Source organism: Mus caroli, unplaced genomic scaffold (assembly GCF_978045245.1).
Source record: "Mus caroli unplaced genomic scaffold, Mus_caroli_1 scaffold_7, whole genome shotgun sequence".
NCBI classification, from domain to species: Eukaryota; Metazoa; Chordata; class Mammalia; order Rodentia; family Muridae; genus Mus; species Mus caroli.
This window is the reverse complement of record NW_028227262.1, coordinates 116246599-116261441: the sequence shown is the minus strand read 5'-3', so window position 1 is coordinate 116261441 and position 14843 is coordinate 116246599. Positions and strand designations below refer to the sequence as shown.

General features: G+C 38.1%; 1 protein-coding gene across 1 annotated transcript in view; it reads left to right on the top strand.

Annotated features, from left to right (window-relative positions):
* Exoc4 (exocyst complex component 4) overlaps positions 1 to 14843 on the top strand; it is a 735179-nt gene that overhangs the window by 90172 nt on the left and 630164 nt on the right. The window contains exon 6 of the mRNA XM_021164590.3: positions 4379 to 4622. Within this exon, the coding sequence (XP_021020249.1) occupies positions 4379 to 4622 (244 nt within the window). The remainder of the gene's footprint in view (positions 1 to 4378; positions 4623 to 14843) is intronic.

The following is a 14843-nucleotide window of genomic DNA, read 5'->3' as shown; positions in this document are numbered from 1 at the left end:
AAGCATACAAATTACTCTTTAGTGGCTTTTTTTTTTCTTTATAGTTTTCAAAAATATTGTCAGTATTGCCAGGTTCCCATCTGTGGTGTAACTTTGTAGACAGGTAATTTGTTTGATAGTTTAGTGGTCTAATTAGGCTTGGCAACTTTTTCAAAAGGCTCCTTAGTTTTTCTTATCTCTCTTATTTTTTGAGATCATAATATAATTAAATCATTTTCTCTGTCTCTTATGCTTCTCAACCCTCCTTTCTCTGTTTTAAATTCTTTTTTTTTTTTTTTTTTTTTGGTTTTTTGAGACAGGGTTTCTCTGTATAGCCCTGCCTGTCCTGGGACTCAGTCTGTAGACCAGGCTGACCTTGAACTCAGAAATTCGCCTGCCTCTGCCTCCTAAGCACTGGGATTAAAGGCGTGCGCCACCACTGCCCGGCTCTCTGTTTCAAATTCTTGCCCCTCATTTTTATTAATTGTTGTTACAAAGGCTCCTTTTAATATTGAATTTTGCTCAGCACTGTCAGACAGTTCTTATATAGAGCTAATATTGTTTATAATGTGTAATTCAAATTATATAGATTGAAATCTTTTACTGTATGGTATAATGAATGACATCTCTCAAGAGTTTCTATAGTAAACACTGCCATTGTATCATGCCCCAATTAGCATGTACAAGCAGCAGTTTCTAAGTAGTATGATATGGCATATTCAACAGTGAGTTAAAGGGCCTTGCCTTCTGCAGTTTTATGATGTTTGTGGTAAGCCATGGTGCAAATTGCTGATTTTATCTTAGAAGTATTGAAGAAAGAAAACATCTATGAACTCATGGTCTAGATTGTTTTCTGTATGCATGTGCAGAGTCATTAAACACAAAGTATTTAGCATCATGAATAGATATTTTTCACCTTGTTTACTTGTTATCTTTCGTCAGTTTCTATGTGGTAGTGTCTTTCTGTATGCCCCTGGGTTGTCTCTAACCTGTGATTCTTTCAGGTGTGTTTAGAGCTCATCTGTGGTGGTTTTCTTTTTTGAAACATGCTGTCTGTAATACGGTATACAGATAGATGGCTCTAAACCATGTAACCATGTATAGTTAATGTAAACGTGGAATTCTAGAGCTGGAAAAGTTCTTTTTTTGTTTCTTTGTTTTTTTGAGGTTTCTTTGTGTACCCCTGGCTGACCTGGAACTCACTGTGTAGACCAGGCTGGCCTCGAACTCAGAAATCCGCCTGCCTCTGCCTCCCAAGTGCTGGGATTAAAGGCGTGCGCCACCAGTGCCCAGCTTGAAAAGCTCTTAAAAATCTTCTCCTTAGTTCGTTCATCAGTCTAGTCAAGTAGACCCCTCCTTCTGTGATTTTGTGCTTGCCCTCAGTTATCGCTATCCATAGCCACTTAGGTTTGTATAAACAAAGAGGTGTGTATAATAGTAAATATTCGGGAGACAGCAGGCTTACAGAAGAAATAATGCGGCAGGAGTCATTCCCATTCTTTAGTATGTAGCAGGATCCTATCGGGTAGTAAGAGTCTTCAAGCTACATTTGACTCATCTTCAGGTTAGAATCTTTAACAAAATGAAATTCAAAGGTAGGAGAATTGGAGCTGAAAGTAAAATATGTTTAGCTTAGTAAATGTCTAATACCACAATTGGGTATCCAGTGTGGTAAATCAGGTGCTTGGGAGTCATGTGGACTTCAGGAGTTTGGAAAAATGCCCAGGTCTGTTCTGATTGTTGGGTGAGGCTTTATTGGATTTCAGTGAAATTATTTTTGTACATTTTTCCCCATTAATACTATCTGACCTTGTAGATGTTTGTGAATATTAGGCTAGCCATGGTTGATTATATTATCCTTTTACATTGCCTTTTAATTTTAGCTGATGTAAGTGAAATAAATACTATAAATCAGATAATATTATACTGTAAGTGTTTATGTTCTAGGAGAGTTCAGGAGATATCAGAAAGCTAAGTCTTTAAACAGATGTTCTGTTTGTGGCCATGGCATTTCATTATTCAAATCTTGTTTCTGTGTTGTTTTTTAATGAGATAGTTCTACAATTAGTGTGCATATAAGTAGCTATACGCCGTGTCATTGCAGGCCAGATTGTCTTAAACTGCATTTATGTCATCATCAGCCACCCTAGGCTGTAGCTGTGATGTTTAGGTAGCACTTTGTATGTGTCCTGTTTGTGGCTCATAGGTGCACTTTTTACAAAGAGCATTTTGAGCAGGTAAATTTCCATTACTTTTCTTCCTGCCTGAAGCTCTTCTTGTAGTTCAGCTTCATTTCCTTCCATTCCATGCTGAATTGAGGTGGCTCCCTGCTGCTGAGTACTATCGTAGCTTTGCTGCAGGATTGGATTTGCTAGATAGAATATTTCTGTGGCCTGAGGTATCCCACTTCTTCATGTATAAAACAAAACCAGGAACTGAAATGTATGTTTTTATATCATTACATTTGGAAGTATTGGTGATGTTTTCAAAACTTGTCTTTAGATTTTCATCTTTCAAGGCTAAACCTGTGGGTTCTACTTCTAGTTTCATTAGTATTAAACAGTATACTGAGTACTGTATTATCAAACACACTCTGTTGTAAGGAATGTACTATGCATATAGTTTCTCTGACTTTCTGGGCACCTAGTGAACCTCATAAGACATCATGGATAAAATATATTTAGTATTTATTCATAAGAGTGAGCTTGTATGAGTAATTATATCTTGCTACTAGAATAACTTTGGTTCATATTTAAGTGTATAATTTATGTTAAAATATAGGAATCATTAAGATGACTTTTTAGTCATTTAAAATATATAGATCAGTAGTATTAAGTCTATTTATAGTGTGTGTAGACAGTACCTTTATCCTTCTGTATGATTCTTTTCACCTTGTAAAACTCATATTCAGTATCTATTAAAAAGTAACTACGCTTTCCTTCCTTCTCCTTGCCTCTGACAGTCTACCTTCTACTCTGTTTCTAGGAATTTAACCACTCTTAAGTACCCCATTATTAGTGGAATGGTAAACTATCTGTCTGTTGTGACAGTCTTATTTCACTTAGCATGATGTATTCCAGAGCTATTCATATTGCAGTGTGTCGGGCTTCCTTTGTTTAAAGTGGAATATGCCATTGTTTATATAGATCATTATCTGTTTATGTGTTGGTGAGCAACTGGGGTGATTCTAACTGGGGTGACTGTGGATAATGCTGCCATTATAGTAATGAATGCTGTGAATAAAGAACCTTTATGGGTATATAGATATGTAGTTGAGAAGTACTGTTGATAATAAATACTGGTTTAGTTTGTGGCTTTCTTGTGTGGCTTTGTCTTGCTTTGATATCTAGGGCTTACAGGCATTTGCAGGGATATCTAGTTGTTATATGGATGCTGGAACACAGACTCCAGTCCTCATGATTGCTGAGCCTTTTTTCCTGTCCTATATGACTTTTATGATATAGTTTTTAGTAGGGATAAGTATCTTCGGATCATCACCTAGTCCTTTTCCCCAACTCCTCACAGGGGCGAGAACTACTAGTAGTTTGAGACTGTTTCCTCCTTTTTAAGACCAGATGGTTTGGGTAAAGGCTATGAAATAAAGGTCTATAGGGATATTTAGCATATATAATTTACAAGAAGGTTTTCATTGATTATTACAGATGTCTGTGAAAGAAAATAACTACTCTCCCCTCCCCCCTATACTCTATTTGTGTCTTATTCACTTTTATAAGCAAGGTCTCATTATGTATGTTAGGCTGTCTGGAATTTGCTATCTAATCCAGGCTTACTTTTAAATTCTTAGTCTCTCAGTAGCTGAGATTCCATGTTGTAGGTCACACATATGTTTAAAGATAAGTATGATGGCTTCTGTGGTCATTTAATACCTCATCATTATCCTTTTTCCCCTCAAACTCTTCTCATATATTTATGTTGTCTTACATATACTTCTTTTCATTTCTTTTTGTTTGTTGTAGTCATGTTCTTTTGCCCCTACGTATATTTATAACATCTTTTATTCTCACCATTTATCACTTCTAACTAATGAGTAGGAAGTTGAGGCTTGGGTTTGAGTCTTTAAAGTTCTCCCGAAATGCCGTGTATTGTACTTTAGATACAGCTTGTACCATGGACTTAATTTATCAACAGACTGGGTCTGAGGAGTCTGTGTAAGCCTGGAGATTTACATCTTCCTATAGAATTGCTCGTAGATTTCATTTCCTACTAAAACATTACCAATTGGTTTGAATTGTGGGCTGTTTCATATTACTTTGTAACTTAATTTAACATAAAAATTTCCCGATTCCTTAACAGAATAATCAAAGCCGTGATTATCTGCTGTGCTGTTGAATTAATATGGAAACTGGATCTGATATTTAGCTGTTGTTTTCCTTTGCAGTGAGGGAGATGAACCTGCAAGACGTCAAGGAGGACTTGGAGTGCGACCCAGAGGAGAACAGCACTCTTTTCATGGGAATTCTTATTCAGGGGCTGGCCAGACTGAAGAAGATCCCTGAGACAGTTAAGGCCATTAAAGAGCGTTTGGAGCAGGAGCTAAAGCAGATTGTGAAGAGGTCAACCACCCAGGTAGCAGACAGTGCTTATCAGAGGGGAGAGAGCCTCACTGTTGACAACCAGCCAAGGTAGGTGTGGGTATAGTCTGGAGTTGTGTTTTTATTGTATTCTTCCTAGGGTGGAGAGTAAATAACTTACGTTCAGTTGGGATCATCTTCTTGAACTGAGGTTACTATATTCTATACTTACCCGGGTCAGGCATTGTCTTGATTTACTGAGAAGTTTTAGGTTTATTGTCCATATTCACTGACAAGGAATGAGAGATATAAACCTGTTTGTTACGGAGAGTGTTATCACATATGTTAATAAATCAATGGCAAGAAAGAATGAAGCAGTTGTCAGTTGCCAAGCTGTTTTTGAGATAATTTATGGATATTATTTCATTTAGCTTTTCCTATTACTTGTGAGCTACTTCTGAGTGTCAGCATCTTAGAGTTAGAGGAGCTGAGGCTCAGGGGTAGTGGTTAGCCAAGCACATGCTTGCTGGCTGACGAGTCTTGGATTTGAGTACGAGACTATTTTGATTGTAAAGTCTGTGCTCTTTCCACTGTCCTGCATTTTCCTCATCATCAGGTGATGATAGTTGTGAATACAAAAATATCAGACATTTCTGCATTTCCTTAAAACAGCAGGTAGGATTTGAATTTCAAAATTTTTAGTTCACTGGAGAACATGGCAATTCTGTTATGATCCTAAGATGTGGCTATTATACTGGGAGAATATGTTTGTTCGATCAGATTTTAGGGAACAGTAGTCCAGTATTGTATGATAGAATTTGAAATTAGGACTTAATTATAAAAATCAATTGGTTATAAAGTGATTTCTTTCAATCTTGCCTCCTTCAGTTTTGCCTTTGTCCCCCAACACACACCAGGCACGTAAGACTGGAATGGCATGGGAGAAAAACATCAATGAAAGGTTCAGTTTCACTAGAGAGTAGAAGGCAGGCAGATGTGCTGGTGTGAATTGTAGTCTCAGTGCTCAGAAGTCTGAGGCAAGGACATCTGGAGTTCATGGCCAGCCTAGGTTACATAGGGAGACGCTGTCTCAAAGAAGAACAAGTCACAGGAGAAAAAAAGTAATTTTCTCCTTTGTTGGAGTGGATGTGCGTGGGAGATGGTAATGCATAAAATAAAGGGCGATACTTTTCTTAATGTGCTACGATGGAGATTCTACTGTTTTTACTTAACATGCACACGTTTTAAAAACAGACATTAAACAGAATTAAGGAAAAAGAGTACTAATGCTGCCTAGATTTTTCTCAGATTTATTTTAATGTTTTTTAAAATCTGATATATTCTATTCATATTTTCTGAATTCCTTTTATATATCTAGATAACACTAATATTGATTTAAGAACTCTTCGAAAGTAATTATCTCATGAACTTAATTTAAAAGTACTATAATTGGTAAAGGAAAAGCAAAGAAGGAAGAGTCTCAAACCATTATCTACTTGTCTGTCATCATGGAATGCATCAAAGCAGATGGCTGAAGAGTGTGGGTTTTGTAGAGATCTGAGTGTTGCAGCTCCTGGTATTGTAGAGGGATATCTGCTTTAGATGAGGTTAGTGGTTATAATGCTTTAGTAAGAATGTAACACACATGCATCTGCATACGAACACATATGTTTGTTATTGATGTCTTCTCCAGTCTTCATGTATTTCACTCATGTGGTTCTGAGAAGCTAGGGCCTAAGTCAAAATTGAACTTTACGCTTCTGCTTTCTTTGCTTGGTGCCTGGATTTCTGCAAAGACCTTTTGACTCTTTGCTAATGAATACTCGAAAATTCTGCTTTGCTATTTGCTCTGTTGTTGCAAGTGCCCAGATGGATAGACTGAACTTTCATAGGGAAATAACATTACTATAATATATACTGGAAATAAAGCAAAGGGCACAGATCAATAACTTTCCTGCAGCTCTCATTATAGTTGCCCTAAAAACATTGTGTCTTTCATGGGATTTTGACCTCTTCCTCTTGTATTGCCTCAGCTGTTTCCAGAATTCACGAATGCAGATTATATCAGTAGAAGCAGAAAGCCAGCTCCTTGCCTTAGGAAATTCTAAATAGCTTTCTGAGAGGAGGAGTCAGCAGTAGAGGGGCTTTTTCCTCCCTTCCTTTCTTCTCCTTCTTTCTTTGTTTATTTCTCCTCCGTTATGTATTTGTTTACTTATTTATTTAGTATTTTAAAGATTTTTCTTTTCATTTTCTTTTTTTTTTTGTTTGGTAGGCACGGTAGATGGGCTATTAAGCAAACAAATGGTTCATGTTTTGGCATTTGTTTTTTTCTTTTCCTCTTTGACATAATCTCATTTTATAAAAGCTAAAGTCTACATTTTTTTTTTTTGGCCAAAACTGTTTATTATGAAATAAAATATTACAGAGAAAACAGTAATTTGGGGTAAACCATATTACTGGATCAAACACTAAATTCTTGGACCCAGATTCCAAATGAATGACAATTCTGAGCCGACCTCTGGTATTCCTCAAGAATTAATTCCCCTGAGTTAACCACAGTCATTCAGAGATGATTAGCATTGTTGCTTCCAGAGGCTTGGAACTTTAAAAAGGGTATTATCAAATTACTCCTTGAGGCATTCATGGTTTCTCTGTGTCTGAGATATTAGTAATATCTGTTTAAGAGGGAGTTAAAGCACAGTGACATTATTAGTGCCACCATCAGTGTTCTTTTATACCTCAAGGCTGCTATGGCAGGTGATAGAAGAACCTGCTTCCCTTAAGCACAATCTCCATCCATTCCCAACTTAACGTGCGCATTCTCTGGCCCAACCCTAAAGAAATAACTTATTCTAAGACATTTTTATGCAAATGCAAGGCATCAGTGTTGTAAGTTTCCCTAGAAGTTTCATTGTTCATCTCCATCTTGTTAAATACATTGTGGCTGTGATGCATTGCAGCCTCTTTCCATTTGTCTTATGCAAAGAGAGTTAATGTTGTGTGGTATTTTGCCGGAAATGGAGATTGAATAAGGCTGTTGAATTCCATCTTGCTTTAATTTATATAAAGCCAGAATCCTTCTTTCATCATCTTAAAACAAAACAAAACCAATTCTCATTTTGGGGCCTATTTTTTTTTTTTATTTTATATGTTTATTTCTCAAACTGTTTTCTATTCATAGGAGAAATATTTTATCTTTTTGGTTCTTTTAGTGTTGATGAGTTTAGGAAAATGCTCAGTAGTTGTTAGGCTGCTATTAGTAATATGGTAAGCATTAATTCAAGGTGATATGTGCCTTGATAACCTAGCACAACCATTTGCTACCCATTGTTCCTCCTAATACCCCTGCAAAGGCAAGGCATGTCTTCAACTTCAGATGGCCAATGCAGCCTCTGTAGCTTAGAACCAGTTTCTTCAATCTTTGCTGTCTTATTATTTCCAATAACCTAGCCAATGAGATTTATATATCATTTTTGTGTCAAAGAAGCCAGAAGAAATTCTATAGTTCATAAAAACCAAAAGAGAGAGGAAACATTGAAGGAAAAAATATTCTTTTGGTATTAAATCTTGTCATGAATAAGGACGTGAACCAGGGGAGGGGTGGCAGTTGGCATAGAGAAGACAGCTACTCTAGTCTGTGCATCTGAAGGCAAAAGCCCTGCTATACTGGAAAACTGGGCCTAGAAAAGGACAGGAAGAACTGAATGAGGTGGAGCCATGGCTGTCAGGGAGAACTCTCTCCTTCTAAGGAAACCATTTTGCAGTCCTCGTAGACCTTTATTTGTTTATTTTTGATTGTATCCAGAAGGAAGAGAGAACTAAGTTGCCCTTTTTATTCCCATTTGACTTAGAGCAATTGCTGAATGAAAGAAGGACTCCTACATAGAGTGAGTATCCGCTATGAACCATACACTAAACTAAAGTGCCAAACAAGAGACATGCCACTGCTCTCATGGTGTTTAAAGGGGAAGAAAGGTTCCCTCAAATCAGTATATCGTTGAAAACTATAAGGTTTAGTGGATAAGCAGAAGGTATGGTGCAAGCATGTGCTTATTAGACCCTTATTAGGAAATAGCTTGTATCACTGTTTTCTGAAAGTAAAGTAAGGCAGTGTTTATTGTTTATTCTAGTTGTAGTTGTTAAGCTCATTTATTTGATAGCATCAGGTTGTTTTTCTAGTTATGCAGTTAGCATGACATCAACATCTCAATGTGGGAAGGAAAAGTACTGGGCCCTTGCCTTGTCATTTTCACAGTTTACAGTGGCCCCGGTGGCTGATTCAAATTGATGGGTACTGCCAAGTATACTTTTCTTAGAGATGCACATTTTCATGTTATGGATAATGTTTTAGAGTTGCTATACTTCCTTGCCTACACTTTATATCATCAGATACTTTTATATTTTCTAATCTGAGAGGTAAAAACTGATATTTCTAGTGTGGTTTGGGTTTGTTTTTCTTGTTATGAGTGAGGCTACAGTTTTTGTTTGTATAACAGTAACTTGTTGTGACGGCCTGGGTTATGACTGGATGTAATGCTTCAAAATAAGCTAAATTAAGAAAGTGAAGAAAACACAGTCAGAGAAAGGATACTTCCTGCAGCAGGGGGCTGGGCAAGGGTAACTCACTATTTGTTATTTCCAGTTTTTTGATGTTTTTCCCCTGTGTATATACAGAGGCCACACACCTACTAAGTGACTAAGTTTTTTAAACAGAATAGATATTCTAGACCAGGGATCTTGCTACTTAGAATTGACACATGGATTTAAAATTCTTGTTATTTGTCAGATATTCTATTTTAGTATTTTAGGATTGCAGTTGACAATGTGTAACTGATGTCAGAAGGAAAACCACCAATAGGTGGGGACTACTCTGTTTACAAGATTCTGAAGGAGGGCCACATAGACTGAATCAGATCCTATGTAGTGTGCTGTGTCATAGTGTGCAGTTCACTCCTTTCATGTCTGCCTGCTGTGTGTCTGTCCTGTACTCGATCGACAGGATGATCTCTGTGCTTGTGAATAATTCTAACACTGATCACTATCCACTTTATAGTCATGGTTCTTTTCAAGGTTAATATTTGTCCCATTTCTCACCACCTCTCCTATCTCTCAGCCTGTGAAGGCTACAGCATTTTCAAACCTGCATTGGACTATACTTTTTTTTTTAAAGATTTATTTATTTTATGTATATGAGTACACACTTTAGTTGTACAGATGGTTGTGAGCCTTCATGTGATTGTTGGGAATTGAACTTAGGACCTCTGCTTGCTCTGGCCAACCCCACTTGTTCCAGCCAAAGATTTATTTATTAGTATAAGTTCACTGTAGCTGTCTTCAAATGCACCAGAGGAGGGTATCAGATCTCATTATGGGTGGTTGTGAGCCACCATGTGGTTGCTGGGATTTGAACTCAGTACCTTTGGAAGAGCAGTTGGTGCTCTTACCCACTGAACCATCCATCTCACCAGCCTGCGTTGGACTATTCTTATAAAGTTTGAAAATGTATACCTTTACAATATTTTTAAGATCTGAAGTCTGGAATTCAGTAGCAGTATCTACTGATATAAAAAGGTATTTCTTTCTAATTAGGTATTTTCTTATTTTACGTTTCAAATGCTATCCCAAAAGTCCCCCATACCCTCCCCCCCCTTCCCTACCCACCCACTCCCACTTCTTGGCCCTGGTGTTCTCCTGTACTGAAGTATATAAAGTTTGCAAGACCAAGGGGCCTCTCTTCCCAATGATGGCCGACTAGGCCATCTTCTGCTACATATGCAGCTAGAGACACGAGCTCTGAGGGTACTGGATAGTTCATATTGTTGTTCCACCTATAGGGTTGCAGACCCCTTCAGCTCCTTGGGTACTTTTCTAGCTCCTCCATTGGGGGTCCTGTGTTCCATCCAATGTTTATCCACCAAGGTTAACTTCATAGTACAACTATAGTATTTGTAGAAAGAGAAAGACATGAAACATTTATCATGATTTTCTTTAGACCTGCATGTGTTTCCTTTTTAAATAAGAGCATTTTCTTTCGTCTCTTCTTTCGGTATTAGTTACGCTCCTCCTGAGTGTCTAAAATGCAAGACTTGGTAGACATTGGCCATTTTATTTTTACAGAAAAGTCATTTAAGAGCAGCTTTGAAGCAAGGTCAGGCATCTGTCCTTGTGGCTTCTTGTAGCCATTCGCAGGCACTGCATGCAGCACCTGGACATGCTTGGAATCGGGAAGGGCCTCGGTGCGATTTAGATGAAGAGTTAATTCAAATCAAAGCAAGCGGGAAGCAAGTAAATTTAACTTCAGTGATTATGATTCCATTTGATTGAATCTGTACTTTTGATTACACGTATCAGTGAGAACATGCCTTAAATACACCTTGCTATTAAATATTGAAGGGAACCGGGAAATAGTGAAGAAGCTCCACCATTCTTTAACTAGCATGTGTAACTCATAACTGTATTTTTTTTAAACAAATGAAAGGAAATAATTGTGTTACGTGTAGGGCTTCTTGTTAACTAAGGTGGCTAATTCATTACCATGGACGACCCTACTTCTCTCTACTTTTAGTAAGACTTAATTAAGTGAATTACTAACAGCTCTGTAACAGATGAAATGAATTAGTAATATCAGTCATTTTGTAAATCTGGAGTTGAAGAGCTGTCTTTTTGCCTATAGTCTCTAGAAAAGGGGCTTATAATTGAATGGGCTGGAGGTACTGCTCAATAATAAATTTCTTAAAGCTTTGCTTTACCTTTGACAGAGTTAATAACTAACCTGCTCTCCTGTATCTGGTTTAAATTAGAGAGTGGACCAGTTAAGTTAATAATGTTTGTAATCTCTTCCATGGATTAGTGTAACTAGTTCAATGTCACCCTCATGCTACATCAAGGTCACCTTACAGACAGACAGACAGGCAGACACTGTTATCAAGTGAGAAATATCTCTTGGTGATGTGTAGAAGCAGTGCCAGATGTGATCAAAACCCCTTCACTTATGGTTCCTCTAGCTCTTAGCCTACCCACTTGTTATAGGTTGGTGAACTTGTAACTTTGTGTTTGTGGTTTAGGATCATACCCAATTCTTCTAACAAATAACTGTGATAAAGTGGCAAAGGAAATCGTATTTTACTAGCAAGTGGGAGTAAGTAATCTGGAGTTTGGGTACAGAGCCATCAGACTCTGTGCATGTGCACTGATGTTTGCAAAGCATGCTGCCATCTGCTCTGTCACTCAGGTAGTCTCAAAACTGTCTTCATCACAGGAGGGACATTATTATTAGTCCAAGATTTGTTCAAGGAAATATGAAATCTGTAATAATCTGATAGTTCAGAAACTCGCTGGTGGGAGATTTGATATTAGAAGTGGCTTCTTTCACCATGTAAGTTTTTCTACGGGTTGTTTATATACACTGGTTTCTACCTCTTTTTCTGGAACTGAGTTTGGTTTTCCTTGGAATGCGTAAATGTTTGTCATGACGTACTCATTTGCTTGCTGTATGCCCCCTGCGTTGTGGTCCATCGTAGGCCTCTAAGAGATTACTGGACTAGTTCAGAAGTGGATCCTGCTTAGCTCACTTGAGCCTCAAATCCAGTTACCTCAAAAATTCCTCAAGTGGCTTTGCACATCTGAAATAAGAGTCACACACAACTAAGTACTAAAAAACCTGAAACCTTAAGGTATGTTATCACACAGAAGTAAGTTTATGGGTAATTGTTTTTAATGTTCTACTGTGATGAAATACTGTTTTGGGGATGGGAAAGATGCCTTTAAGGGAGTGGTATTGATATTTTAATTCAAGGAAGAAGGCTTGAGTTTGTTTTTTAATTTGGTTACTAACTTGCCGCATGTCAGAATTAGAAGTTCATTCAAGGTCATCTCTCCTGAATTCAGAAGCCTTATTTGATGAAGAGGGAAAGAAAAGAACTGACCAGAGCCAGGGCCATTCATTGCTACTCTTCATTCACTGTGTACCAGTAATAGCTATCCCCTCTCCTTTCATAGTGCAGATGGAGAGTTAGTTAGCTTTCTTCAAATAGTATTCTTTTTACATGAAGTAATAAGTTGTAAAAAGCATCTCTCTGCCTTTTAAAAGTAGCTTTTAGGTAACTTTGAAGATTAATTGGAGACTATGTCTTGTTTAAAATGAAAGATAGTGCTAGGTCATCAGAGCTTATTAAGAAAATGTTTCTGTGAGATACAGGCCAGCAAAGATAAGACCATCTTGATATGAAACAGTTGATGGCTGATTTGTTTAATGCTCATATAAAATATTAACTCTGAGTCTAGAGCATAACAGTCGTGAGATAAATACTCTGTGGTTATTGCCTTTGTCAGTGGGAAAATGCGGAACCCTGATATTAAGATTTCAGCAAACAAATAGTAGAACAGAACCCATTTTCTGCTTTCATGTCTCCTGTATGACCACACAAGGCAGCTTCTTGGCTGTCCACCTGGGTTTCCCAGCCGAATGCCTAATTCGAGGTTTCCAGGGTGTTAAATTTAGACTCAGATAGCCTCATCTCACCGTAAGTATTGAACATTATTTGCAACCTGATGGAGTGTCTTTGTGCCATGGGTTCTTGTGTTCTAGAGCAAGACTGACAGTTTCTTTTTTAGCCCTCTGCCTTTTTGCACAGTGGCGCTTGAAGATGGGAACCACAGGGAAGCTTCAGGTAGGAAGTTAGGAGCAGCATTGGGAGAACGAATGTTTTACCTTTATGTAGAAGGCATTTAAAAAACCTGCTAGGTAATTGGATATATGTACCTTTCAGCTCACAGAACTGTCCTTCCTTATGTTCTTGTGTTTTGGTTGATAAAGTTATACTTTTTGAGAACACAGTTTTGTGTGGAAAACTTTATTATGGGCTTCTTAAATTAGGAGGCTGTATCATAGATCACATGTTTTTATACCACTCATTGTCTGTAATGTGCCTCCTCTCACTCCTGTTCTGGAGACTTAAGGTTCTCATTCATCTGGACAACTTTGCTGCCTGCTGCAAACTGAGGAAAGATCCCAGATTGGCATCTCGAATTCTAGACTTGATAATATTCCAGTCCTACATTAGTCATTCTTTTCCTTATGATTTCAGATGCCACAAAATTTGACCATTTTCTCCTGGTTTTCCCAAAGAACCTGGACTTTGGGCCATGTGTTGACAGGGAGGTGTGGCTACAAAGAAGCATAAAGTAGGGCTCTGCAGTCACTTCTAGCCCAGTGTTGTTACCTGGGAGGCTACACTTTCACTGTTTGTTTGTTTTGTTGGGCGGGTTTTGCTGTATGTGCTTGCTTTATTTATTCACTTATTTAGTGTATGTTTATGCTTATGTGTGTGTGTGTGTGTGTGTGTGTGTGAGAGAGAGAGAGAGAGAGAGAGAGAGAGAGATGAATGGGTAAATGCCAGGCATCATTTATAATCATTTTGAGAGAGAGAGAGAGAGAGAGAGAGAGAGAGAGAGAGAGAGAGAGAGAGAGAGAGAGAGAGAGAGAGAGATGAATGGGTAAATGCCAGGCATCATTTATAATCATTTTGTCTGCAGTAAACAGAGGAATAAGAGAACTAGGTTTTATTATATGTCTTCTTTTCGCCAAGTGCCAGAGATGAAATTCTGCTGCCTTAATCTCTTTGCAGGTAGGGGATTTTGTTTGAGGAACCTGAGAGAAGTCATGGCTGTCCTCTAGATAGCTGGTAGGATATCATGCTGCATGCAGGGAAGGGATCTGCCTTTGTTATGAGCCATTTACTCCTGAGTTTACCTTCCCCGTTTCCCTGACAGACTGGGTAACCTGTAGGTTGTAAATTTCTCTTTCCTGTATCTGATCTCTCAGAACCCCTTGACTTTGTTGATAACTCTCTCCTCCTTTGCCTTCTAAAAATGGCTCTAGCCTCCTTCTCTGACATCTTCCTAATCATCACCCACCCTTCCACCCTTCCATCCTTCCTCCTTCCCTTCCTCCCTCCCTTCCGCCCTCCCTTCTTCCCTTCCTTTGTTTCTCTCTCTCTCTTTCTTTGTGATTTTTTTTTTTTTAAAACAGGGTTTCTCTGTGTAACAGCCCATAATCACCCTTTCCAATGCTGCTTTTTCCCAGGAGTTTTGGCTCTGGCCCTCCCGTGCATACCAAACTCTGCGAAGTATTTCTGCCTCATGGCACCTTTCAAATATTTATGTTTTTCACATTTCTAGTACCTGCTTGTCTTCTGAGCTCCTGACTTGCATATCAAGTACCTAAGGCCATGGCCCATTAAACTTAGCATATCCAGATCTCTCCCAACAGTTTTCCTTCTAAATTTATACTTTGACTTAATTCCTCCACCTCCACTTCTCTTCCACTTCTTC